Below are 26197 nucleotides of genomic sequence, written 5' to 3' on the forward strand. Positions count from 1 at the left end.
CTTGCCATTTGTAATAATTATCGCTTGTGGATATTCCGTCGTTGTCGGATATGGGTAGACATGAAATCTATCATAGTTCTCTCTCTTAAAGCCCCATTACCGCCCTTTGGTAGCAACGAGCACACAGTGTACACCGCAGACCTTTACTGCTAAGCCACTCGATCGTTGCTCTTGCAGAGTGCACTGGAAAATCTCATGTGCGATGTCCGTCCAATCAACAGCAGACGCGCAACTTCACTTCAACATCACATCCCTCCACACTCAATCCCCAACGCCATATTCAAACAAACGCAATTAAATATTCATATTCATTCTCAACCTAATCCTCCACAGGAAACCCACTTCCCCTTCCCATCTCTAATAATCACTATCATACTCCTCATCATCCTCCCCAAGTAGCGCCGGATACTGTCTACTCCTCAAATCCTGCTCGAGCCCGCCCTCGCTCTCCGGGTCCACATAGCCCTTCCCGCCCAATAAACTTAGCAATACAGGGAGTAAAATGAGCGCGTGCGTCGAGGCCCAGAGAACAAGCGCGACCCATACGCGGAAGTAGTAGATTTCAAAGATCTAGAAAAGGTAGCGGGTTAGTATGGGGGTTAATGGTGGAGGGATGGGGGAGGAGAGGAGGTAACTTACCTTACTACGCGTAAAGGCCAAAGTAGCTACACCAAGGACCTTCGTGATGGTGATGCCGCTGATAACGCTGCTCGCGACATTGACCATGGCGGTCCAGGCGCGCGCGTCCTTGCCGCGGAAGCGATGGCGGGGCGCGCGTTCCATGGTAGCGCGGCTGGGGAACGTGAAAGCGCGGGCGATATGCGCTGTGAACTCGACACTGATACCCACGCAGATGATCAAGTTGACGAGTGACACAGCATTCAACGACACGCCCATGACGGCCATGGAGCCGATGATGGCGGAGACGGTCATGCCGACGACGAGGGTGACGACCAGGGCAGTGGCGAGGCTGCCAAGGAGGATGAATGTGATGACAAGCACGGCCGCGAGCGCGGAGCCGAGTAGTGCGGCGGCAAGACGCACTATGGAGATGTATTGGTCGAAGAAGATGTAGAACTTTGAGTACGGGAAGACTTCGGCTTCGACGTCCTTGGAGATCTCGCGCGAGATGCGGCGTGCGGCAGTGTATGCTGCGATGAAGTCTTCCTGGGAGCGCAGAGGCGTGTGTGAGGTGCGGAAATGCGAGGCGGGAATGGTCAGGTGCTTCGAGTCGATGACCAGGGCATCGGAGTAAGCTGCTTTGCCGCCAATTGGGCACTCTTCGGTGGTAGGAGCATCGATCCATTTCTCGAGGTAGTGTATGAACTCCTCACCTTCCGGCATACCGTGGAGAGTCATGTTCCAGGGTGGCTGGCGATCTTGGAAACATGGCTTGCCCTTTGCGTCGACACAACACTTCTCATTCTGCGGGTTCAACCACAGGAAGAAGTCGTCGAGCCAGTTGGCAGCCGATGCGGAGAGGAACGAGACCTCTGGGCGCTTGCGTTCGGCCTCGATGATGTTCGCCAAACTGCCTTCGTTGCAGACTGCGAAGCGACCACACAGTTCCTTTTGCGGTGCCCTTTCGGTGACGTTGAGATCCTTTGTCACGAAGTAGACTGGTGGGCCAACATCCAGGTACTCGTAGAGATCGTTGAAGTAGGGGATGAGATACGAATCGCTTGGGATAGCAATGCGCTGATCAAGGCCGAGTTCGACTTGTGGGAAGAGTGCAACGCCTAGCGTGAAAATACCGAAGAAGACAGCGATAATGCCGACCTTGGCCTTCTTGCCTAGAATCGCAGGGGCATAGGTCTTCCTGATGAAGCGTTGCAGTGCTCCCTCCTCACCAGCACCGTGACCCATGCCGCCATTCAAATAGCCGGGGTCGGCCTTGGAGACACGAATGCATGGGAAGCAGTCTGCGCGGTTGTTTTCGACACGCTGCTGGTTGAGCGCAAGCACGGCGATGAACATGGTAACCTGCAGCAGTGCGTTAATCAAAACAGCTCCTGCAGCATACGCGGCGAAATTGCGAACAGCAGGCATGCCCACTGCGCAACCCAGAGCGAAGGCCGTGGTCTCAGTGAGGGCGGACAGCAAGATGGACGGACCCATTCGTCCAAGAGCTCGGGACACACGCTCTGGAATAGTGCCTTCAGGATGGCTGATGTTGACACGCTCGAACTCGTGCACAATCAGGAAGATGTTGTCGACACCAACAGCCAATACCAGGAATGGGATGACCTCGGCGATGATCAGGGTGACCTTGATACCGGCAGCAGAGAAGAGACCAACTGAGGCAGAGACTGACATGAGCACGATGATGATGCCAACTATGCCGAGCATGAACTTGGACTGGACTAGAGCGTTGGCGGGATTGCGCAGGATAGAGCGGACAGTGAGTGTCGTCGAGCCAAGAGCCATGGACGCGTACAAGAACATGATGATGTAGCTCACGACAACGATCTTTGCATCGGTATTGGTGCTCTTGTTCAACTCTTGCTCCAAGCTGACTTCGGTGTTGAAGCTCAGCCTCAGTCCTCTGCTCTTTGCGTCTTCGGCGACCAGCTTCAGGTAGTTCTTCATCTCGTTCTCGAATCGCATGGCACGCTCAACTTCGGGAGTACCCTCGGGGTGATTTTGGACGACCCATGTGACAACGAGAGCTTTCGCGTCGAGAACACTGTTGTTAACACCGCCGAACAATAGATGCGGGTCAAGTGGTTGTTGGAATGTCGGCAGGCATCCACTCGGGTTGTCGACACACTCCAGGAGATCGTCTTGCCAGCTGCTGGGCGAAACATTGGCGAAGTCGCCTTGGAAGTATCCAGTGACGGATTGCACGACGCAAGCATCTTCGATAGGCTTGAAGCAGACCTGGTCCAGAGTCACACCGCCATCATATGACTTGAGACGCTGGATCTGGCTTTCGACACCGAACCACCAATCGAGAGTTTCGTAACTCAATACCGGGCCAGAGCCCTCGGCTGTGTCGTTGACCAAAAATGCTTGCTCTGCACGGAAGAAGGGGCCAAACTTCTCATCGAAGAAGACCTTCTCCTGCGCGGCGGCCGAGTCTGGCGAGACCCATAGGCGGACTGGATCTGTCTCGATTTCAAAGCGCATCCAGCCCAAGCTCATTAGACCAACGACTAGAATGCTGGTAAAGATGGTGATGGCAGGGAATCGGGCACAAACGTATCCAAGACGGCTGAACATGCGATCGCACCATGTGTTGATGAAGTAATGCTTGGTAGGTCGGTCTAGCATGCCGACGTTGTGCACAATATCGCCCTCGTCCTCATCATCGCTTGGCTCCAGGTCCTGCAACAAGCGCATGCGCTCGTTCTTGTGTCTCGAGTGGTTCTGGTATGCGACGTGTCCAGCGACGGCGGTGCACAGCAGGCCGAGGAAGAAAGAGTAGACGATGATGACGGCGAACGAGAGGCATGGGAGCAGACCGACGTGGCATTGCTTCACCTCCTGGACCTCGGGCAGCTCGGTGCATGATCCGCCGCAGTCGAGGCAGGCACATCGGTAGAGCTCGTCGGTCGTGTTGCATGGGTAGGCGTGCTTGTTCATAGGGTCCATTTCAGGATAGTCCCCTTCGTCGGGCCTTGGGAAATTGATCTGGAAAGGCGAGCCCAAGAACTTCTTGTCGCCGAGGAACTTGAGGAACTTGGTGTAGTTGTCTGCACCACCGCCGATAAAGTCCATGGCCTTGCTGTTGGTCGCGCCAAACTTGACGTCCTTGCAGCTGTCGTAGAAGGTCGAGCCATAATCGTTCGAAATCAAGTTGTCCAGTTCCGTCACCAGGAACTTGTCTCCCTTCGGCTCTGTGCCTGTAATGTTGATGAATAGCGACTGGTCAGGCGAGCACGTGAAGGTGCAGAACAGGTTGTAGAAATTCTCTTTGCAGGCGGGACAGGAGTTGATGATGGGCGTGGCACGGTCGAGATTCGTCTTCAAGGCGTCGATTTGGTTTCCATCGCAGCACACGTCCAAGTCTTGCCACTGGGCACCGCAAATGTCGACCAGCTTCTTCCTCACGTCCGCGTCTGGTGTCTTCGCCGGGCCGTTATCGGGACATGGCAGCTCAGAGCCAAAGAAGCCCTGCTTGCCGCACTGTCCCCTCATGGCGCATCTGCCCTTCTCGTGTTTGCTTGTAAGGTCTGGTCCCGCCAGAGCCGAGCCCGCCAGGATGGAGAACAACCCCACTGAGATCGTCCTCCATCCTCTAGAGCATTGTTGGACCATGTCGAATATGCGCCGGAGCGCGATGGACTTCGAGTTCGATGCAGTCGGTGCGTGTGCGCGTAAGAAGTCGTCACAGGAGCTATGGCAAACGTCCGTGGTGGACCGAGGCAGCGCGCAAGAGAGCTCCGGAAGCTAACAAGAGGCAGTTTTCAACGGGTGGAAGCTCCGCTATGTGTACAGAACTACTCTTCGAATGTCTTCACGCACCAGGTCGATGTGGTCGATGTGGTCGTGAGAGAGATGTGAGGCGTGCCGCGTGTTAGACAGGCGCTGCACTGTACGTCACTAAAGCGCCCCAGCTTGGCGCGTCAACCCTCGCCGCGGGCCAGGAACAGGGACCGATTCGGTATGATCCTCATCACGCGCCTGCGCCACATCGCCATCGACATCGACTGTCGCATTAGAGCCGCCATCTAGCAATACTTGTTTCTGGTTCCAAGATGCACTCAGTATGCATCCAAATCAACATCACAAGCAAGCAGATATCATCTTCGTAACGAGTAGTCTATTCCGTTTTTCCTACTAATTTCCGTCATAAAGCCGTGGTATCAATATGCCCCAAGCCCTCCATGACCGTGTTTATTCATCATCTGTAGTGTCTTCCGACGGGTATCCTTCAATCCGAGTAAACCAAGAAATCCCCTACTTGCGTAGGTACTGAACAAGCTCAACGAGCTGCGATCGTGTCTCATCTTCGAGCTGCTCCTCTGGCTGGCCGAGCACCTTCTCGAACACGGGCATCAACTGAGGTGTCAGCTGCTGCACCGTGGGGTCGTTGTTCTGGTAGAGCTTGACGATCATGCCAAACACCGGCTTGTTCTCTTCGTAGTCCTCGCGGAGAGGGAGCAGCTGCACAAGACGTGGCAGGACCTCGGCGATGGGGAGCTTGTCCGAGTGCTTGGTGATGAACCTGCTCACACACCCTGCAGTGTTATCGAGCAAGCGCGCCTGGTCTTGCGCTTCAAGAAGAGGCTCAAGCTTGGAGAAGATGGTAGAGAGGTTCTTCAGGATCTCGGCATCGTTGGTTGTCATCTCGCAGAGAAGGCCCATTCCGTACACGGCGTTCGACTTGGACTCGGGGTCCTCATCGGAAAGGCGGTGCAAGAGGAGCTTGAGAAGGCCGGTAGTGTACGGTGTGCAGCCCGCACCCATGTTGCCGACGCACTCAGCAATAGTGCCAACAGCAGCACTACGCTCAGTCGACTCTTGGCTGCTGGCGTACTTCATGATGGGCTTCTCGAACATCTTCCAGAGCTCGGCAAACTGGCCACCAAGAACAACAGAAAGACATGTGACGACCTCCATTGCGGTCTCGATGACTAGCCAGTCGTACTCAGAAGACTCCTCGTCTAGGAGATCCTCATCGGCCTCATCACCAAGATCCTGCTGGCAAGGGTGACGCTTGGTGATCACTGCGAGCAGTTGTTGGCAGATGTCTGGGACCACTGTGCCGTTGTCGGTCATCAAGACAGCGGGCCCGCAGAGCTTCAATGTGGCGGCAATATCACGGTTGATGTCGGTGACGGTGCCCCTGCGGAACGTTAGTATACGGCCTTTGATGTATACAGTAACATTCAAAATGTATTGAGAAGCTCAGAAGTAGATTCGCTTTCACCTCAAGTGCACATTGGCATCGGAGTGAGCTGGGATTAACGACAGTTGTGTCATCTTTGCAAGGGGGTAAAAAGAAAGAGAGGTTCAAAACATACCGATCTTGCTCGTCTTGCCAGATGGACATGGTGGCAGTCATGACGAGGTTGCTGAGCTTCTTCAGATCCGCTGGTGGCTCTACAGCAAGCGGGAGTCCTGGTGTCCACTTTTGCATACCTCCTCCCTCGGCCATGCCGAAAAGGCAGGCGTATGTGCGCCAAAGCGTACCGAGAGCGGCCTTGCGGATACCTTCATACTCGTGCTCGACGAGCTCCAACAGCTTGGTGACCGTGTTCTCGAGGTAAGGCATGTACTCAGCGCGAGTGTGAGTGATAATGTCGCCATAGACCTCTGCGGCAATTTCCTTCTCCATGGCAACAGCTGTGACACCGCCGAGGTCGTCCCACTCGTCATCGTCGTCACCCTCCATAAGAGCCTCGTTGAGATCACTGTCGTCATCGTCGGTAGCAGCCGCAACCTTGATCTTACGACCTTCAATTGTGACCTCGGTGCCGATCAGGTCCTTTGCTTCTTCGCCGAGCTCAACATCAAGACCGGTCTCATCCTGCTCAAGGCAGTCTTGAAGACCCTTGACAGCGCCAGGAAGGTACTTGGCGAACTGCTCCTCGTAGACCTTTGCCATGGTACTCCAAAGAATGTAGCTGGTCTCGCGCAGGCGGGGGTGGTCGAGATGGAGGGCTTCCTCAGATGCTTCCATAAGAGGCAGGACGTAGGGCTCGAAGGGCTGAGCGCCAACGGCAGAAGCGATCTTACCCATGGAGTCGCAAGTGACACCACGAAGGTCAAGCTCGTCTTGGCTGTCCTTAATGCGGACATATGGGGAGAGTTCGGCCATAGTCTGCTCGAAGAAAGGAAGGAAAGCCTGCTCAGCAGCTGATGCGATGGAACCGACAGCTCCAATGGCAGCGCTCTTGACCTTCAGATCCTCGTGGTGGAATAGCTTGCTAAAGCGAGGGATGAGCTCCGGAACATAGCGTCCGGCATCCTCAGGCTCGAGACCCTCAATAAGGGAATCAATAGCGTGGCAGCTGCCACGAATGATCTGCATGTTGTGCTCGTCTTCGGCGTTCTGCACATTGCTGGCAGCAAGATCAAAGTTCTTGATCATAGCAGGGATAAGACGAGCGTGCTCCTTACCGACATCTTCTGCGAGGTCGTCGGCGAGACGGGCTACACCGTTGAGCGCAGCAGCGCGGACTTTGAGCTCGGGGTCCTCGAGGAGGTGGAGAACCATGGGAAGGATTTCGTGGAGCTGGGTCGCAATGAAGTCTGGCGCGCCCTCCACACACATGCCTAGAGCAAGAATACCAGCCTGGCGGTAGTCGGGGTTCTGTGACGAAAAATAGTTGCCAAGATTCTTGAGCAGAGGAATGACCACCTGCGAAGGAGGCAGACTTGAGGCCAGGATATCGAGCAGGCCGAGGGCTGAGCGGGCAGGCGTAACGTCCTCATCTTCGCTGGACATGTCGCCGAGCTCTGTAACGATGTGAAGAGCCTTGAGTGTGAGCTCCTCACCGATCCTCAGAGCCTGAACCTTGAGCTTCCTGTAGCGGACGCACTGCATGAGGAAGGCGAGCGCTTGCGAACGGTAATCCTCCTCAACGTTGGTGGAAGAGGCGAGCTCCAACATGAACTTGATGAGGTCGCCAAAGTGCTTGGCAAGTAGAGCAGATTCGCAGCCAAGGAGGGTCTGGAAAACTTCAAAGGCCTGCATCGCGCGGTCCTCGTCGCCCTCATCGACAGTAGCTTTGAGGACAGTGACCATACCAGGAATAGCTTCCTGGAAAAGAGCAAGGGCCTTGGGGTCCTCCTCAGGCTCCAAGAGCATGGCCAAGCGGCTCAAACCCAACAGGGTGTTGATGCGAACCTCGGCGCTCTCTGGGTCTTGAATGGTGGTCTGGAACAGCTTGTAGAGATCCGCAGACTTGCCGGGGAAGGCATCGCCAGTCGACTCAAGAGTCGTCCAGATGATGTATGTGCCAACCTCCCTGTGTCGCGCAGTTTGGCTGGTGGCAGCCTGGTGAAGGAAGCCAGGCAGGTCAGCCCACTCTCCATCCTCGAAGTCCTGGGAGGCGATTGCGGCAATGACGCGGGCAGCGGAGTGCCTGGTCAGGGTGTGGTCCTCATTTAATGTGAATTGGAATAGCTGGTTGCGGAGAGAGCTCTTCTGGTCCGCAGGCAGGTTGGCCCAATGCTTCGTTACCAGCTTCCTCGCCTCGACGGCAGCGAGCTGGCGCAGCTCTGGCTTCGGATGCTGGCAGAGGATCTGAAGGAGTGCATTGAGAGAGGCAGGCGAGCTGTAGTATTGCTTGTTGAGGGTAGCGGTAGCAGACTTGACACGGTCCGTGTCGGCTGTGTTTTGTTAGTACTGTGCGGCGGGGCGGCTTTGGTTGACTTACGCTGCAGCAGGCCCTCGAGCAGATTTACAAACTCTTGCTCGTCCATGACTTTGCTTTCACAGTGTTTGGAATGTAGAAGCAAGCCACAAACTGATCAGTCGCAGAACAGCGGAATGATCAGAGTTTTTGGCGGGCGAAGAAAGCGAGCTCGAAAAAAAAGTTGAAGTGGGGAAAAGGCTAGCGGAAGGGTCCAAAGGCTAACCGAAAACGGACGACTTGAGAAAAGCCAATCATGTCCATCAGCCGCCGCAAGACAGCATCAGCGGCAGCGCCGTGGTCTGTATAGCTTGCGGGTCGACAGAACCAATTTCTGTTCCACGCGCAGGGATGCGTAGATGCTTTCATCGGATTTGAGGGAACATGCATATCCTCGAGCCCAGAAGCAGCAAAGACGCGCTGTGTGCTGCTAGTTGCTCGTTGTGTCGAGTGACAGATTAGAGTAACAGTGCGTTTAGCCTTCTCAATGGACTGGTGCTGTACGCAGCAATGTAGGGCCAGGATATCTGCCGAGAGCGAGATGATGTAGTCTCCACGAAGTGTGAAGTGTGCAGTGAGATCTTCGAAAGTAGCGACGCGACAGCGTCTGAACTAGACCAACGCAGTCTTCTCGCCAATGACCTTAGACGAGATCGTTGCTACGATCTGATGCATGGTCTTGAAATGGAAGAGACATGATCTAGTGTGTCGGCGAAGAGACTGTTGTCGGAGAGTAGGTTGCTTCGTGGAGGTCGTGCGAGCACGCGTCGCGTTGTCGTATCAGCCATTGAAGAATGCCATTGTCTGAAGATGACAGTTGATGAGCTTCATAATAACCAGAAGCATTGTAGAGGTTAAAGGAGACACGGAGGACAGGTGATGGAAGAACAGATGAAGGGCGTAGAGGCGTGATCTAGCCAGTTATTCCAATAGGCCACTAGTAGCGCGATATGTGTCTGTGCTCATAGCTCAAAAACACAGGCAGGAGCGGCCAACAATCGACCAGCACAAACCTGCCATCGCCATCACAAACGAGGAGGCCCCATACACGCTCTAATTCTACCCGACTTTAGATACTCCCCCACAGTCCCTTTCGCCGATACACCGCGCCACTCGACGTGAATACCTGGCACTTTCTCTGACACATCCGGCCTCCCGACTCTATGGCTTCAGTACGTCCAGCAATTTCATTTGGCTCACATTTCGCCTCCATGTAGCTGTACACTGACAATTCCCAGCAAGCACCCAACCAGCCGCGCCCGTACCCAGGCAACTACCTCCCCAACGGCGGTGCGCCCGCTCCATCAGGTCCCGCGCCCGGAGCTGTCCCGCTCCTCCCCAACCAGGGCCGCGTGATTCAGCAAGGCAGCGTCAGGGTTCTGTGCATTGCTGATGTGCGAGGTGAGACGCGTCGAACGTATTATGATAGATACAATGGACTGATGGATAATAGGAAACCTGCAATCGCTGAACCAGCTCGCCGCAGACGCACGCGCAAACTACATCATCCACACCGGCGACTTTGGCTTCTACGATGACCGCTCGCTCGACCGCATTGCAGAGAAGTGAGTAGCCCCGCATACAAACACACAAGCACATTCACTAATAGGCGCAGGACCCTCAAGCACGTTGCGCAATATTCGCCCCTGCTGACCGACAGTGTCAAGCGTTCCATCGCCCAAGCCCCGCCGCAGCCGCCAATCAAGGAGCGCTTTGCGCGAGAGCACCTGCCGCTTTCAGAACTGCCGCTCTTCCTCAACAAGACATACACATTGAACGTGCCTGTATACACCGTATGGGGAGCATGTGAAGATGTCCAAGTGCTGGAGAAGCTGCGGTCCGGAGAGTACAAGGTCGACAACCTGCACATCATCGACGAGGCCCACTCGCGGCTGCTCGATGTAGGCGGTGTCAAGCTGCGTCTGCTTGGTCTCGGTGGCGCTGTTGTCATGCACAAGCTGTTCGACAATGGCGAGGGCAGGACGACGATTGCCGGCGGCCAGGGTACTATGTGGACAACACTGTTGCAGATGGGAGAGCTTGTGGACACGGCCAACCGCGTATACGACCCTACCGAGACCCGCATCTTTGTCACCCACGCATCGCCCGCCCGTGAAGGTCTGCTCAACCAGCTGTCCGTCACGCTAAAAGCCGACTTCTCCGTTTCCGCAGGTCTTCATTTCCGCTATGGCAGCTCCTACAACGAGTTCAGCGTCAACCCCACACTAGATCACTACCGTGGCAAGCTTGCAGCCTCCAAAGCTTCCTTCAATGACGTGTGGGAGACCGTCAAGACGGAAGTCGAGCCAGCAGTCTCCGACAGCGATTCGCAGCAGCGCCTCCTCGCCCTGGCACTCGACATCGTAAACAAAATGCCTACCGTTGCGAACGGCGGCAACCCCTTCGGTGGCCCAGCTCCTGGTCCCCAGAGCGGCATCATCGATGAGAGTGCTTTCAAGAACATGTGGAACTTCAACTTGGCAGACGCTGCTTACGGCTGGCTTGTCCTCGATATCGACAATGGCAGGATCGGTACCGAGATGAGGGCTCAGGGCTTCAACTTTGCCCACCGTGGTGGCAAGGCCATGCCAGGTCAGGGTAATCAGCCCGCTCAGGCGAACACCAACACTGTTCCCCCAGCGTCTGCTCCTAGCCCAGCTGGCCCATCTCCAGCACAGGGACGTCCCGGTGGGCCCCCTGGCAACGCGCAACAGCCGCGCCCAGCTGTTGCGACTCCTCCAGTACCTCAGCAGATCAAGGCCGCCCAACCTGCGCGGACTGGTCCGTCTCCTGCACCTGCTGTGCCCAAGGATACTTCCAAAGCTGCGACACCTCAGCCCAGCCATAATGCGCCTGCAAATGCCGCTGGCGAGAAGGCTATCCCGAGCGAAGTGAAGCCCAACGGCACTTCTGCGCCTGAGAAGGGCCCGGCTTCACCTGCACCGCGTGAGCATGTCGAGCGTAAGGACAGCAAGGGCCTGTTCATCTCTGGTGTCAAGGACGAGGAAGAGGCAAAGAACCTACTCGCTGAAGAAGACCGGTCGAAGATTGAGAAGATGGAGAAGATCAAGCACTTCTTCGTCGCTCATTTCGCCACCACCACCGATATGCAAGCTGCTCTCCGCCGTGTTGGAGACGAGGTTAGGAATGCCCGTGGTGGACCCGACAAGCCGAGTGTCAAGGTCTACAACGAGCGCGGCCCTGCCAACGGAGGCCAGAGGTACGGAGCTGGCAGCTGGCAGGCAAGCACCCGCGGCGGAGTCCAGAGCGGCGGCTATCGAAGCGGAGGCGCTTCAGACAGCGAAGGTGGACGCGGCGGTCGTGGAGGCCGTGGAGGCGCACCTCGCGGATCTCGGGGCGGCGAGCGTGGCGCACGTGGTACCGGCAGAGGCGGAAGGGGCTCATTCAGAGGCGGAGCGGAAGGTGCACCAGCTGCATCAACCGGGAGGCGAGTCATAGACACCATGATTTCCCTCACCACCCGCCATACCCACCCTCTGATACCCACTTCTTACGAGCTTGCTAATGCTCCGTCTCCATACAGGAGTATCCAGTGTTCCAGAGCTTTCCCAGGCTTGCGCCACTGGACCTGCGGACGACGCAGTAGCTTTCTTATACTTCGTCTTTGGTCATAGCGAGGCGCTCTTTTTCTCCTTTCGGTGACTGAGAGGAGTTTTTTTGATTGGTCAAAAGATGATGGGGGCGTTTTTCATGTCGAGCTGAGCTGAGCTGAGCTGAAGGGGGCTTCGCGGGTTCTGGATCGTAGGGTGATAACCATATGATAGTGGGGGGCTTTTCTCTGCTGGATAATTAGTGTATGTATGTATTAATCGAACAAAGCCATGAAGATTATTCTCGCTGTCACGTGGACTGTGCGTATGAGTATTGTATCATGTGTGGTTTGTAAAATAGAGAACTAACCCCCTTTTTCGTGTCTATCTAAAGTAAGCAACTCAGCTTTCTCATTGACGGCATTTATCCAACGAGTCCATCAGGAATGTAGTAATGTTCTTCATTTCTATGGTTGTCTAGCAGGTCAATAGCATTGACCTGTCATTTTCGTCCAGTCAAGAATCATTGTTCGTGAGTCTTATTTTGCTGTGACATTGGTTCTCACTCCCCACGGCATACAGCGTTGATATCCAAGGTGCATTATACCAGCAGCCCGATAGTCGTGCACGTCAGGTCATCTCCTCTATACATCATCAGCCCAGCGCTCTGCCCCTTCGCCATCGGCGACGGCAATCCAAACGAATCCTCCGTCTTGACCACCGGCCGCTCCTCCTTCGGCTCAGCTTCAGCAGCCTTTCCTTTGACTGGGAAATCGAGTGTCTTGGGGCCGTCCCCGTTCTTCTCGACACTGGCGGATGGCAGCTCGGGAAAGTCGGACGCAGACGGTGGATGTTGATCGCCGCGCTTCTTATGCTCGTTCGGTCTCGATCCATCATGGTCACCACGTCCACCTCTGCCTCCTCTCCCACCCCTTCCACGACCCCGTCCGCGTCCCCCATAATTCTGACTCCCCGCATCTTCCACCTGCTCCACCGACACCGGCGCCTCCGCGTGTCTCGACCCCGCAATCCCGCCATGTGCGCCCCTCGCCGCCCCCCTCCTCTTCTCCTCCCCCGTCCCACTGAACCCCTCCTCCTTCTCGAAATCCCACTCCCTGCCGCCCTGCGCATTTAATTTTCTCAGGCGATTCTTCTCGCGCTCGCCCATCATCTGCTGGCGGTTCTGGCGCTCGGCTTTCTGCTTCTCGGCGAGGACTTTCTTGCGCTCCACGTCTTTTTTCTTGAGGACTGCTTCGCGCGCTTCAAAGTTGGCGAGGTCGGCTTCGGCGCGCGCGTGGGCGGTTTGCAGGGCTTCGTTTTTGGAGCGCATCGAGGCGAGTTTGGCGCTTAGTTGGGCTTCGGTGAGGCGGGTGCGGGCGGGGCCACCCGTCAACGTCCTGTCGCCGCGGACGGAGTGGGTGGGCTTTTCCTTGGGCTCGGTGGGTGCGTCTGGTGTAGCAGAGGCATCGTTGTCTTCTGTGGTGGTGGCTGGTTCTGGCACAGTAGCTGGTGCAGGTGTCGACGCTGCTTCTGCTTCTTTAGCTGCCTTTTCCTGCTCCTTCTCCTTCTTCTCGATTTCTCGAATATCACCCACGTGTCCACCTCCCCCGCCACCGCCACCTCTGCCTCGTCTTGCGCCCCTTCCTCTTCCGCGTCCACGACCTCCTCTTTCAGGATTACGCGGACCTTGGGGTATATGTGGCGCCAAGTGTGCTTGAGGGGCTGTTGGTGGTGCTATGTCTTCTGGTAGGTACTCTGCGTCGATGACTTGCAATTCCAGAGGATTCTGTTCCACCACAGGTTCGGCAATTGGCGTTATGTCATCGTCGAAGAAGAGGTCGTCGGTGCTCGCAGTTTGCGCGAAAGGGTCTATGGACGGGTCATCGTAGGCTGGTTCGTAGGACATGCTGACAGTCTATGCGCGCATTAGTCATGGCCGCGCGAAAAGATATAGTTGATGCAATTCGAGGGAATGTAGAAGCAAGCCAATAACGTACTGGCGCAGTAGTGTATTGTACCGGCGCTGGCCCGGGCGGTGGTTGAGAAGTCGCATTCGCCGTTGTTTCTGGTGGAGTTGATTTTTCTGTGGTTGTTTGGGGCGCCTCTGCCTCTTCCGCCTTTGGAGCCCATCGTGACTTTTGCATGCTAGTAATTTGTAGTGTGTTACGGGATAGTGAACGGTATAGCAGGGATATGTGGTAGCGCGAATGTTGTGTGAAAGAGAGATGGTGTTCGTTAGAGCTATGTGACATGTACGCTATGCCATGTTCGGTTTGGTGTAATCGAGGGGTCGCTGCCCGCTTCAATGTCGAGCATACACAATGCTAGCATTTTGATCAGATAACCTTCACTGCGGACCTTAGAACACGCACAAAATCGTAGATCCAGCATCGACCATATGAGATGCATTCAATGCTATGAATACTGGCGAGGCTCTTTGCCACGCGTCATCGCCTTGAGGTACCTATGATACTTCTGCTCAGCAAAGTCAAATTAGTCCTGGAAAGGCTATACTCTGAAGCAATATCACTCATAAACAGTCATACGGGGAAGGCCCGCTTTGAGACTTGGCAGTAACAAAAGGGATGGTTTCCCCGCATAGTTGCGCGGAACAGCCGGATATCGAGTATTAAGTCCAAGCCTCACATACTTGCTTATAAAGAGCCAGATTCCCTCCATCTGCATTCTTTCTATAAAAACGATTTCGATTGCCTCGATATCGTGGTACATCTATTCTATAACTCCTCTCTGAAACTAGACACAGTCCGGCAGCCTCCCAATCATGAAAGCGGCACAATTCTTTGGTCGGGCCGACATTCGCGTCGTCGACGTGCCGAAGCCAGAAGCAAGAGAAAATGAAGCCGTAGTAGCAGTCGAGTGGTGTGGCATATGTGGTAGCGACCTTAGCGAGTATCAGAAAGGTAATCTGAGTATTTGGGAGGTGTTACATTGATGTAGGAACCCTGCTCATACTTCAGGTCCACTTGCTGTACCACCACCAGAGCGTCCTAATTCGGCAACTGGAGAAGTTCTACCGGTAACCATGGGCCACGAGTTCGCGGGCCGTATCGTGAGCGCGCCCGCGGGATCAGGGCTCGAGCCTGGTTAGCCGGTTATGGTTGACCCACGCATCTACTGTAGCAAGTGCTCGAGGTGCAAGATTGGCAATAATGGATGTTCGACTCTGGGCTTCAAAGGCTACTCTGGCACAGGTGGCGGCTTTTCCGAATTTGTCACTGTCGACGCGAAGCTCTGCTACCCGCTCCCACACGATGTTGACTTGAGTCTGGCAGCACTCATTGAGCCTCTGGCCGTAGCGTAGCATGCCATCTCGGCTTGCGACATCTCAGACTGGTCGAACAAAACTGGTTTGATCCTCGGTGGTGGTCCTATCGGTATCGCCTGCGCCGTAGTTCTACGAGCTCACGGATGCAAGCGAATCCTCGTGTCGGAGCCGAGTTCCGCGCGGGCGGTTCAGAACGATCAGATTGCTGATGCTGTCTTCAACCCCATCAAAGAAAATGTCGGGGAAAGGTGCTGTGAGTTGACAGGTGGTGAAGGTGCCGATGTTGCGTTCGACTGTGCGGGTGCACAGAAGGGCATGGATGCAGCCTTGGATGCTTTGAGGTATCGCGGGCTTTACATGAATGTCGCAGGGTGGTCTACAACAGTGAGTCAACTACCAAGATCCGTATCATGGCTACTAACAAGTCCTAGATGGTCGTCCCCTACATTCATTTCATGTTGAAGGAGATCACGATGAAGTGCGCCCTTGCATACACTGACAACGATTTCAAAGAAACCGTAGATGCCTTTGTTGCAGGTCAGTAGAACCGTACATGGGAAACCTGGCTAACAATGGTACAGGCAAATTCAAAGGCTTCGAGACAACGATTACCTCCCGAATCCACCTTGACGACATCGTACAGGCGGGTTTCGAAGAACTCATACAGCACAAAGATAACCATGTCAAGATTCTGGTAACTTCGGACCGATCGAAGGTGTGAGTCCAGACTCAGGAATCTGGAGTTCCGGGCACGTAATGCTCCATATCGAGATAAGATCTGTGCCTGGAGGCAAGTGCGTGAACGGGAAACGTGCTCAGACCACTAGTACCCTTGTACCGCACCCGCACCCTATCGTCGCCGGGACAAAACAGCCATTCCAGTAACGCGTTTCGGGATCCAGAGCCAACCATGAGCACATGGGAATAGTAGATTTAGACTTGCTGAAAGCAGGCATCAGGTAGTCGCAATATGAATCAAATCAGAAGTGTGGTCGCTGTGCTGCGGTATCTCGGTGCATAATTGAGCGTTCCACCGGAGATGCAGGTGGGAAAGTGCTGTAGTCACTAGTGTAGACTTCGCGCTCGGCCCTTTCCCCTCAGCCCCCTCTCAGGACGGCGACCAACATCATGCACTCTTCCCTTACACCAACCACTGTCCGACTGTCGATTTCAGTGTTGAACAAGATTCACGGGTCCCAACGTTGGCTATCCATCCCGTTATGTGCCAGCACATGGGCAATTCATGTACCATGCCAAGAATCAGGCAACCCGTCGCAATCTGATGATCCTTGCCGGTACAGCCCCGATTCTGATGGTCGCAAACACTGAACAAGAACGGGTGGAACCTTTTCACAGAATGAATCATGTTAGTCGCCGACTAAAGCTTGTCGTGCGGTTACTCCCATGCGACCTAAATTGTTGGTATTCGCAATCCCCTCCGCCGTTCATTGCACGCCTTGCACATCACCATCCTCTACTTTGTGACCCAAAATGACTTCCAGATGCTATGCTCTCGATGGACAACCGTATGCCAATTTCGATCGATATATCCCATGTAATGCGACAGCGGCAGCAAATGGAGAGAACACAGCATGCTGTGCGCCAGGCGATAACTGCCTCTCGAACGGAATGTGCCAAAGCCAACTGGACAACAAGCGCAAGGCGAATATTTTCTGGAGAAACGGATGTACAGACCCCACATGGAACGACCCGGCATGTCCGAAGCACTGTGAAGGACTAGGTAATACGAATCGCAACGACAACAACAGCGGACATTCAACTAACATAATTTAGACGGACCTTTAACACATGGCATATACTACTGTCTGTCAAAAGATTCGTACTGCTGCCCCACTGGGCCAATGAACACCAATACCATCATCAACACCACATGCTGTAACCAACCCGATCTTACTTTCAATGCACCGGATCCAGTCGTCTACACCATCGCGCAGATGAACATTGTTTCAACAGCAATGGTATCCGCACAAGGCATCGCAACAACGGCCTCGGGTTCAATCCCGACATCCGCTGTTCCTTCTTCCTCCAGCGCCCTCACCGCATTCGCCGACCCATCTTCATCTCCATCTTCATCAACAATCCCATTCGCACCATCCGCCTCGCCCGCATCATCATCCAGCAGCGACAATAACATTGGCGTCAAAGTCGGTGTACCACTCGGAATCGCGCTGGCTATCGCGCTAGCGGTCATTGCGTGGTTGGTATTAAAGTTGAGGAGAAAGAATGCGTCACACTATGCGTACAGAGGGCATGGTGGCTTGCCAGAGACAGGCATGGCAGCCAATGGACAATACCCCGCACAAGTGAAGGCGTATGAGGTAGAATCGCCGGCGGCAGAAGCGCCGAATGGGGATTATATGAGAGCGGAGTTGGGGACGGGGAAATGATGATGAAAAGATTATGTTCGAGTGAGCGTTTCTTTGATTCATAGTGTATGATGATAAGTCTTTTCAAAAGCAGAATCCAACTTGTAATCAATATGTTCGCATTGACTCGTTCTCATCTCATACTCCTAACCGCGAACGCATTCCCGTGGTGGTTTTCGCCATATATGCAACTTCCTCGAAGAGACAGGCCGTTGTTGGATGCAGTGAACGAGCTTGGGAACCACATGTTCGATGATGTCATACGCTGCGGGTATCAATCCTGCAGGATTACAACGGCTCGAGCCAGAGATGACATGTCTGACATTCCGATCCGCGGCAATCGATATCCCGTGGAGGAGCGCCACCAACAGACACGCTTGCAGGGGCTGCTCTTCTCTCATTGCGCGACCGTCAATGGGATGGTTGCGTGCTGAAACGCGAACATCCCACCAAGTACATACCCAGGCCTTCTTATAACACTCGGGATGTTGCGTGTGATTCTCGGTGTTCTAAGTGGACGTAGCGATGTAGCATACTTTGGATACGCCGTGATATCTTGCTGTCGACATGGCTAGCTGTCTGGACAGTCTCGGCTGACTTCTTGGTTATTAGGTGGTTCGTAGGATCCTTGTTCGTTGATTGACTGCTTCAATACTGTGAGATGGAATATATCATACCCTCTCAATCGCTTAACTGTGGAATCGGGTTCATGGGTAATCCAACCAAAGCTCCTTGACGCAGCTTGTGCAATATTGGAATTTACGTTGTCCATGACATAAAGACGTGAATGGCAGTCTGCTCTGGAAGCGGCCTCATGGTGGCAGGATTGTCGTTCTGTGTTGTTTATTTAGGGCGGTTTCTATGTCCCGACGGGCCACTCCACAGCCGGATAGTATTGAGCCTAAGCCTATGCTCTTGGGCGTTTAGCAATCGGTGTACTGTCAAACTCGGTAACATGTGGTTCTCGCTTCATTTTGGATAGAGATTAGCACAAGTCGGCTTGCAATGGAATGAGGGCGGTGAAGGTAGCTCCCATCCAGTGGTTGCTATTGACGCGTCCAGGATGCGCTAGAGGTTCACGGATTTGCTTGCAGGCTCCAGATGTCCTTCACGCCAACATCAACCTTCACGATGACTATCGAAGTTCGTGAAATAGCGCTGCACTTCTTTAATAAATCGAGAATGCTTCATTGTACAAGGATAGGGTCAGCAGGCCATAGCATGATGAAATTTGGGAGAAGTTATCTCCACATTTCCACTTTCTATCCGTCTTTACCCGCACATTGAGTGAAGCTATCGCAGCCACTCGCAAGTTCTTAAGCACAGTCAACACCCCAGGGTTCGCCACGTAACTCCCACTCCGCAGGTAGAGAGCCGAGGACAACCCCCTAAATCGACGATGCATCACTGCATAAGCTGTCCCGAATCATCTAGAGGGCATATCCGTGCTTCTCCGCAAGCTATTCGAACGTCAGCTACCATCCCTTTCATCATTAAATTTGCAACGTACCTTGATGCGCTCCGTGTGTGACGGGATCTCGAAGAGAAGCGCGCAGAAGCTGTACTCAAAGTCGGCCTCAGCCTGATTACCGTACTGCGCAAGTCTTGTTAGTGCTAGTCAGTCATCAAGCAGCATGTAAAACTTACAATGAGGTAGGCGAATTGCATGTTCTGAGTTCCCTGCACGGGCGCATTCATCCAGGTCACCTTCATCAGGGTGTTAGGATAAGCCTGATACACGTCCACGACGTCACCACCCTCGCCCCACTCGGTGTTGGTGTTGATGGGAGCAGAAAGTTCCTTGCCGATGTGGCTATGGGTGAAGAGTTCGGGCATGCCCATGTCGGCGATGTCCTCATGGTCCAGATGCTTGCTAATATGATCAACGACAGGACGCACCAAAACCTTCACGCCCAAAGAACGGAAGACCTCGTATGCAACCATGTCGGATCCCTTCAGGACGGACGGGAATACTGACTCAGCGTTCTTGATGGCATGGGCGTATGCGTGGCTGCAGTACTTGCCTAACATTCCTCCTATAAACAGTCAGTATGTAAAGCCCGGATAGGGAAAGGCACTCGTACCCTCGTTCATGAAGTCGGGGTTTGCTAGAGCATCCTTTATCTCCTTGTAAGCTGGCAGCTGCTGAGCATCTAGGGTCTGGCTTAAGCCCGCGATCTCCCCAAGGCCACGACGCATGTAGAGATTGTACGTCAGGGTGATGCGATAACCTGAAGTCACCTCAAGGACTTCGTGCTCACAATCGCTGTAAAATGCAGCCCACTTGATATCGTTACCGGGACCAGACCAGTCAAAGGTCGTAGCCTGGCCCTGATGGCGCACAACGAGCTGGCCGCCTTCATGATCACATGGGAGACAAACCACGAGCGATCCGAACTGAAGCTCTGAGCGCGGGGTGTCGACATGAGCCTTGAAGAACCCAGACGGAGCTTGATAGATCTGTGTTTGTTCAGTGGTGTACAGCCATCATTGGAGTATGGACCACGACTCACGTTGAGCTTATACAACTCGGCTCGAATGCCCTGAACTGAGCTGGGCAGCTTTGGCAGCAAGGTCTGTCCAACGACGTCGATGATACCGGTTGCATACGGGCAGAAGTTGGTGGAGAAAGCAGACGTGTCAAGCTTTGAAGCCTTGCGGTACGACTCATCAATGACATCCTTACCCTGGAGACCGAAGCTGGCTGGTTGAGTTCCTGCCACGAGTTTTGCGATCGGAGAAGGCTCCTTGGTCTTGCTGTCAAAGGCCAAAGGAAGGACGAGCTTCTCGATAGATGTAGTCGAGTCCCAGCGAATAGTGACGGACTCGATCAAGGCTTCCTCGGTGGTGTCTGGCTTGGGAGCGTCTTTGCCATCATGAGTGGTCTCTGTGGCCGACACACCCGGCGGGGAGGTCTTCACAGTACCACCGCAGGCGAAAGTCGAGTTGGAAAGATGCTGGAAGAGCTTTTCGGCAACGTCGGCGGACAACCTGCTCGCCAAGTTCCTGGCGTCCTCGGTGGAGTCGGTAGAGTTGGATGTGTCAGACATTACTGCTGGGGGTATCGGTATGTACCTAGGTATAGCGACAGATTTGACTTGAGAGGCTGGTCGAGGATTGAGAAAGCTTTTGAGAATGGGAATCGGCCTTGAAATAGTAGTGGCGGTATCGCCCATTGGTAGTGACGCTGTGTCACGTGAGGCGCGATTACTGGTTACGGCAGTGGGACAAGTTAAGGCAGCAACGCGCTTTGGTCGCACTAATACAGGCGCCACTAACGAATTAGTACTTTTGAATTCCAAAGCAAGCGATAATTTGACAACAGCAACGAGCTGAAACAAGCTCATGAGCCTACAAAGACTCGCCAGATCGGAGAACGAGTAGCAATCTACGACTGGCAAGACCACACGCGACTACACCGCACACCACAAATCAACAGCAGTCATGAGGTCATTCCTGGTCCCAAAAACACTCTTCATCTATTCAAGCTAATGCACAATATCCGTTACATGCACTCTTGGGACATCCTTGACGTGCCCAAGTAGCAGGAGATCTGGCCCCAGCTCATCGCCGATACCCAGCTCATTGTCGAAGACACCAAAGTCCTTCTATCCACGAACTATTACAACTTCAACCCGGTCAAGATTGATGGGCCACTCGTCGACATCAACCTCGGCATCAACATCAACGGCGATGGCGACGATAGCCATGAGACTTTCGTCCTCAAGCAGAAATGCACCGGCTGGATATGCAAGACAGCATTGAAGCCATATGATTAGGTTGTCACTGCGGTTCTGCTAAGGGCGTGGCACTTGGTGGGTCCTGCTGTCGAAGTCTTGTGAGTGTTAGACCACAATTATCGGGATGATCGGACAGCTGACTGTGTTATCTATAGCGCTTGGGTTGATTGGGAAAAGGGCTGCAAGGTGTTCAAGAAACTTTGGCCTGACGACGAACCGCCTGGCCCTCTTAAGCAGATCATGGCAAAAATATGATCGTCTAGTTGAGGGAATGGCGGCGCCATATATCGGACCTTCAGATTTGGGCGTGATGCGAACATCGATCAAGAAACGATGAATTATGGCAGCACACGGTGCTGGGACATAATGAGATTAGATACGTCGATTGATGTCGCTCGCATGGAAGTTCGACCTGAGAAGCCTGCAAGCCCGTCAAACCGCCCCATGCTAAGATCATAGACTACATCACGGTGCATGGAACTGTATATTTCAATCACTATTGCCTCATTGGCGTGATGTCCTTTTTATTATTCTGATTACTCCAACCAATCCAAGAACAGTCTCAAAGTAGCTTTTCAGGATGCGAATATTGATCCTTCTTCTCTACCTTGCAGCGCTCGCGCATCTTGCAGAACGAGCAGTCCCTACAATGAAGCTGAGCGAATCGCTGAGTTGAATTGATAGGCTCCCAATCTGTGAAGATGCTAGTACGAATCGGCATTGCTACCTTGGTCGCGTCCGGACGTGTCTTTGTCTTCTTCTTTTCCTCTACAACGCCTTTGGAGCTTGCGACCCCGACAAATTGAGTGCCCGGTGATTGTACTGGAACCGAGTCTATCGTCGTGACTTCCGAGGCAGCTTCGTCAGTCTTGTGGAGAGCGGCAATGTATGGGACGGCGACAGCAAAAGTCGGTGTAGACTTCGCGGTAGAGTTGACTGAGGTTGGGTGTCGTACACGGAACGCGGTGGCTGGAGGTGGTAGAGGCATCATACCATTCGTTGCGCGATCGTTTCCGGCGATCCGGGCCCATGTCTTCTGTACTCCTGCTGTCTCTTCCGTTGTAGGTCCAAATGGCAACACATACTCTGGCTCTGGCTCTTGGTCTTCTTCTTCCTCTTCCTCAAAGTCGTCGTATGTAGGGCCCAGTGGCTGACCTTTGGTGCGCACTTCCTGCAGGTAGCGTACCGATCGATGTTTGTTGTACTTCTCAACACGTAGAACGACGCTTTCGAGGCGCACTCCGTCCGTTTGTTGTTGTGCATAGACTGCCTCATCGTGCGTTCGAAAGCCGATCACGACGGTAGTGATGTCGCTGTGGGGGTAGACGTTCTTGAATCTCACTGGCTCGTACTGCTTGTACAAGTCTGGTATGGACCTATGCGCCATATATGCGGGGACATTCTTGACAAATATCAGATGCTCTTCCTTGCCCTTGAACTTGTGGGCTTCTGCACGTGCCATGATTAGAGGGCGTTGTTGTCGAGAGGTTCTGATCTGGTTGAGCGAAGGGTGTAGAGGTCCGAAACTGAGGTTGAGGATCCCAGATATTGGTTTTGGAGGAGTTGTTGGGCGAAAGGAATGCCTGCGTGAAAATTTGTCGGCCGCTCGAAGGTGAAGGTGCGCATTCACTCTTCTTTTTTTGAACCATCTGTGGCCGAGAAAAGTCCCAACGCTTCTCGAACCCGCAGTTCATAGCTTTAATATATAACTGTTAAACAGCACTGCGTATGGAAATGTTGTGGGCGCTATTTGCGTTGTAGTGTGTGTAATTACGGATAGTTCGCGGCTGCCTGCATTAGGGACGGGAACTGCCCAGGTCGTCTCGCTATGTTTCAGCGGCAGCTATTTCAACAGCGGGACACGGCAGGTGAGGTGACACAAAAGATACTAGAGCACTGACATTACACATTGAAAAGTGCGCATACTGAGCAGTGCGCGACGTCACTGGCCAGCCACGTGCGAAGGCGCTCCTGTGAATGCCCGTTTGCTGCATGCTGCTTCTGGCGTCATCGGCCGAATCATGTCATTGCGGTGGAAATGATTCAATTTCAGTGCTCTGAGACAAGCTTGTGCTGGATGTTGACGCTACGAATGAGTCGATTGCGTTTGTGGCTGTGGATGCGAACACCTTTCTATAGAGATTTTGTGGTATCTTGACAGCACCAAAAACAGCCACAGAAATAAAAGTAGATAAGAAATTGAACCTTACGGAGCCCGAAGAAGGTCACCGCTCATAAGTAAACAGCCTCCTCACACGGTAGGTTCTCTTGCTTCTTGGTCGATCACATAATGAATGTTATCAGCGAATGCAGCCAAAAGCCCCCAAAAAGCAATTAACTGCGTGTACAATGCGCATAGCAAGTCTACTGTGAACATTCTCCCGTTCATAAAAAGGCTACGCTTCTCTGCGTGCGTAAGCAAGTCGTCCGAGCTTAGAGCTGAAGTAGTGAGAACATCAGACGATGTGCGAAGCAGTCTAAGCTTGGAGGCGGGGAAGTGTTCTACCAAGCGGTGCACAGTTGGTCGTAGATCTTCGGTCGTGGATCGTATATCCGTCAAGGTCATGGCTGGTTCTGTGATTGGGACAAACCGAAGCGTAATCGTATCGCTGGCTCCTATCCTCAGTGTGAGAAGCTCACTTTCGAAAGTTCCAGGTCATCTCTTCTTCTGCTCAATATGATCTGACCGTCGCTGGATGTAGATGGCGTGTCCACTAAGTCGGGTGGTACCAGGGTGAACACAGCATTCTGGATGCAGCGATGCGGTGGGACGTGCGAGCTCCACTTATCTTCCCGAAACTAGGCAGCCGTCTTGCTGATGTCCGTTCCAAACTCGAACTTGCTTGTGAAATACCAGTGCTCTATCAACTCTTACGCGAGCACATCTCCAATCCACAATTCCGCCGTATCGATGGGAAAGCTGCCGGGAGTCTTACGCGCCCACCCGCGCAACATTGGCATACCCATAACACTGTGAGGGTCGGGCCAGTCGATATTGATATACAAGGCTCGGTAAACGTGGCCATATATCTGGTTTCGGAGTTCCCGTGGTAGCCCGACAACCTTTGCGCACACAGAATGATATGGCTGCAAGGTCAACTTCTTAATGTTCTCATCTATCTTAAGCGTGATGTCGGTTTCCAACTTGATCGCTTCTGCAAGCGGCGTGTTCCAGTCTTTGACACGTCGCATCTTCGTCTTGAGCTCATCTGCGTTGCGATTCGTCTGCTTCATGTACAGAGCGTATTCCTCGCGCGCAGCTTTGTGGGTCTTTTGCAATTCGCAAACTTTGGCGACAGCTGATTTGAGCTGTGATGTGAAACTTGGAGAGGCTCAGCAGTATTGTAGTATGCGTTCAAGAAGTTCAGCTCACTATGTTACTCCCCTTTTACATGTGATAGCGTCCGGCTCGGGAATGTCTCCAGCGATTGCAGCACTCTCAATCTCGGAATACATTTAGGAGATGCTTTTCAATGCGTCCTACATATGGTGCCATAAGCAGTGTTGTAGGTGCTGAAAATACTCGTATGTTGATATTCTCTGGGGTGCTCTCGAGCTGTGGAGTGTCGGAGAAGCCAACACCGCTAGACTATCACAAAGCTGATCAAAGGGAAACATGGATCGAGTAGCTGCATCAAAATATCTAGAGGTTGAAGGCTACGGCTCAGTTGGCGATGCCATGCAACACGAGAGGCGTAGTAGGCGTGGTTGAAGCACGCGCTGATTTGCCTGACCGTGATCTAACGCGGGACTAGCGTTTGCTCCGATTTAGAACTCCGCCCAGGCTTACTTGCATGTGGCACAGCTCTAGGTTACAACCAAAAGACACTTCTATCGAAATCATCACATCTCTTCATCCAAACACCTACTCAATTATTTTGTCAAAATGTCTTGGGAGATGTGCTTTACGATATGCTGTTCAACGTTTTTTCAACCGACAGGTCGCAGACGTGATAGAAGTCGTCTTTTACCAAGGAACCCTCCTAAACGTCAGCATCCGCCACGCCCGCCGATTTCCCAAGAGATGCGCAACGAACAGGCCGAATGTCCGCTTTTCAGCCCGAACTTTCCTGCAGAGCTACGGCTCAGTATATACGAGGCTGTTCTTGGGGACCAACACCGACTCATGCACGTCATCCCCTTCGACGATCAGTCAAATCGTGTAGGGCGTCGCCGATGCATAGATACAGCATTCGAAGGACCAACATGGCAGCACAAGTGTTTCGGCACCTGGCTGGAGAGGGAGACATCGTCTAGACGCCGAGATTACACCTTTTACTCGTGTGATCGATATCTAGCCTTGGTTTTGAGCTGTCATCGCATGTGGGTATGTCTGCCGATATCATCCCAACTCTGCTTACAATGACTGCAGCTACCTAGAGGCGATCAACGTTATGTATACAGCCAATAAATTCAGCGTCAAGGGAGCACGAGGGATAGAAGCCTTTCATTCTGTCACTCCCCAACCTCAGTGGCACCAGATTCGTCACCTCAACATCTCAACAATATTCCTAACACCACGGCAATATTATCCAGAGCATGAGTGGTTCCCTCCAGACAATTATGTCCAATGGCCCACGAGCTGCGCAATTGTTCAGAGCCTGCATGGGCTTCGTTCGTTGCAGGTCGAGCTCATCGTCCGAGATACGCATGACCGCAAAAATGAGACTCTTGTGGAAGAAGAAGCGCTCTTCTCTATTCTCAAGCCGCTCACTCTTGTTTCTGCACCTCTGTTTGAAGTCGAAATCAATATGGCTGTGCCTGAGACTGTACTTAAAAAGCTTGGAGAGTTGACGTTCACGCTGGTCGTCAAGTACAAGCCATACGAACACAGTCTATTTTCCGCATTATAGCAGTTACAGACTAGTTATGAATTATCAAGGTACCACGTCTTATCATTCTGGAACTTCATCGACACTCTTTGACC

At 53.3% G+C, this 26197-nt stretch overlaps 13 protein-coding genes across 13 annotated transcripts; 7 read left to right on the plus strand and 6 right to left on the minus strand.

Moving 5' to 3' along the window:
- Positions 1–357: 357 nt before the first annotated feature.
- SNOG_13186 (hypothetical protein) lies at positions 358–4260 on the minus strand (the record flags this gene model as incomplete). The annotated part of the gene is made up of 2 exons (XM_001803346.1): positions 358–570; positions 640–4260. The coding sequence occupies 2 exons, from the start codon at positions 4258–4260 to the stop codon at positions 358–360; spliced, it is 3834 nt and encodes a 1277-aa protein (XP_001803398.1).
- On the plus strand, positions 4205–4664 carry SNOG_13187 (hypothetical protein; the record flags this gene model as incomplete). The annotated part of the gene is made up of 2 exons (XM_001803347.1): positions 4205–4307; positions 4552–4664. 2 exons carry the CDS (start codon positions 4205–4207, stop codon positions 4662–4664), a joined length of 216 nt encoding a protein of 71 aa, XP_001803399.1.
- An 86-nt stretch (positions 4665–4750) lies between these two features.
- Positions 4751–8376, minus strand: SNOG_13188 (hypothetical protein; the record flags this gene model as incomplete). Its single annotated transcript, XM_001803348.1, has 3 exons — positions 4751–5791; positions 5970–8283; positions 8331–8376. The coding sequence occupies 3 exons, from the start codon at positions 8374–8376 to the stop codon at positions 4903–4905; spliced, it is 3249 nt and encodes a 1082-aa protein (XP_001803400.1). The 3' UTR covers positions 4751–4902.
- A 1093-nt stretch (positions 8377–9469) lies between these two features.
- Positions 9470–11765, plus strand: SNOG_13189 (hypothetical protein; the record flags this gene model as incomplete). Its single annotated transcript, XM_001803349.1, has 5 exons — positions 9470–9478; positions 9524–9707; positions 9760–9871; positions 9922–11526; positions 11549–11765. The coding sequence occupies 5 exons, from the start codon at positions 9470–9472 to the stop codon at positions 11763–11765; spliced, it is 2127 nt and encodes a 708-aa protein (XP_001803401.1).
- Positions 11766–12458: 693 nt separating this feature from the next.
- Positions 12459–13763, minus strand: SNOG_13190 (hypothetical protein; the record flags this gene model as incomplete). The annotated part of the gene is made up of 1 exon (XM_001803350.1): positions 12459–13763. One exon carries the CDS (start codon positions 13761–13763, stop codon positions 12459–12461), a length of 1305 nt encoding a protein of 434 aa, XP_001803402.1.
- Positions 13764–14639: 876 nt separating this feature from the next.
- SNOG_13191 (hypothetical protein) lies at positions 14640–15179 on the plus strand (the record flags this gene model as incomplete). The annotated part of the gene is made up of 3 exons (XM_001803351.1): positions 14640–14778; positions 14836–14961; positions 15070–15179. The coding sequence occupies 3 exons, from the start codon at positions 14640–14642 to the stop codon at positions 15177–15179; spliced, it is 375 nt and encodes a 124-aa protein (XP_001803403.1).
- Positions 15180–15378: 199 nt separating this feature from the next.
- Positions 15379–15864, plus strand: SNOG_13192 (hypothetical protein; the record flags this gene model as incomplete). The annotated part of the gene is given in 4 exon segments (XM_001803352.1): positions 15379–15391; positions 15409–15527; positions 15575–15680; positions 15725–15864. The coding sequence occupies 4 exon segments, from the start codon at positions 15379–15381 to the stop codon at positions 15862–15864; spliced, it is 378 nt and encodes a 125-aa protein (XP_001803404.1).
- A 908-nt stretch (positions 15865–16772) lies between these two features.
- Positions 16773–17295, plus strand: SNOG_13193 (hypothetical protein; the record flags this gene model as incomplete). Its single annotated transcript, XM_001803353.1, has 2 exons — positions 16773–16884; positions 17099–17295. 2 exons carry the CDS (start codon positions 16773–16775, stop codon positions 17293–17295), a joined length of 309 nt encoding a protein of 102 aa, XP_001803405.1.
- Positions 17296–18960: 1665 nt separating this feature from the next.
- SNOG_13194 (hypothetical protein) lies at positions 18961–20580 on the minus strand (the record flags this gene model as incomplete). The annotated part of the gene is made up of 5 exons (XM_001803354.1): positions 18961–18990; positions 19041–19124; positions 19178–19566; positions 19615–19990; positions 20044–20580. 5 exons carry the CDS (start codon positions 20578–20580, stop codon positions 18961–18963), a joined length of 1416 nt encoding a protein of 471 aa, XP_001803406.1.
- Positions 20581–20974: 394 nt separating this feature from the next.
- SNOG_13195 (hypothetical protein) lies at positions 20975–21309 on the plus strand (the record flags this gene model as incomplete). Its single annotated transcript, XM_001803355.1, has 2 exons — positions 20975–20989; positions 21076–21309. 2 exons carry the CDS (start codon positions 20975–20977, stop codon positions 21307–21309), a joined length of 249 nt encoding a protein of 82 aa, XP_001803407.1.
- A 523-nt stretch (positions 21310–21832) lies between these two features.
- On the minus strand, positions 21833–22732 carry SNOG_13196 (hypothetical protein; the record flags this gene model as incomplete). Its single annotated transcript, XM_001803356.1, has 1 exon — positions 21833–22732. One exon carries the CDS (start codon positions 22730–22732, stop codon positions 21833–21835), a length of 900 nt encoding a protein of 299 aa, XP_001803408.1.
- A 1409-nt stretch (positions 22733–24141) lies between these two features.
- SNOG_13197 (hypothetical protein) lies at positions 24142–24726 on the minus strand (the record flags this gene model as incomplete). Its single annotated transcript, XM_001803357.1, has 2 exons — positions 24142–24602; positions 24663–24726. The coding sequence occupies 2 exons, from the start codon at positions 24724–24726 to the stop codon at positions 24142–24144; spliced, it is 525 nt and encodes a 174-aa protein (XP_001803409.1).
- Positions 24727–25156: 430 nt separating this feature from the next.
- On the plus strand, positions 25157–26123 carry SNOG_13198 (hypothetical protein; the record flags this gene model as incomplete). Its single annotated transcript, XM_001803358.1, has 2 exons — positions 25157–25422; positions 25643–26123. The coding sequence occupies 2 exons, from the start codon at positions 25157–25159 to the stop codon at positions 26121–26123; spliced, it is 747 nt and encodes a 248-aa protein (XP_001803410.1).
- Between the last annotated feature and the right edge of the window lie 74 nt (positions 26124–26197).

The sequence above is a fragment of the Parastagonospora nodorum genome, assembly GCF_000146915.1.
Source record: "Parastagonospora nodorum SN15 chromosome Unknown scaffold_25, whole genome shotgun sequence".
Classification (NCBI taxonomy): domain Eukaryota; kingdom Fungi; phylum Ascomycota; class Dothideomycetes; order Pleosporales; family Phaeosphaeriaceae; genus Parastagonospora; species Parastagonospora nodorum.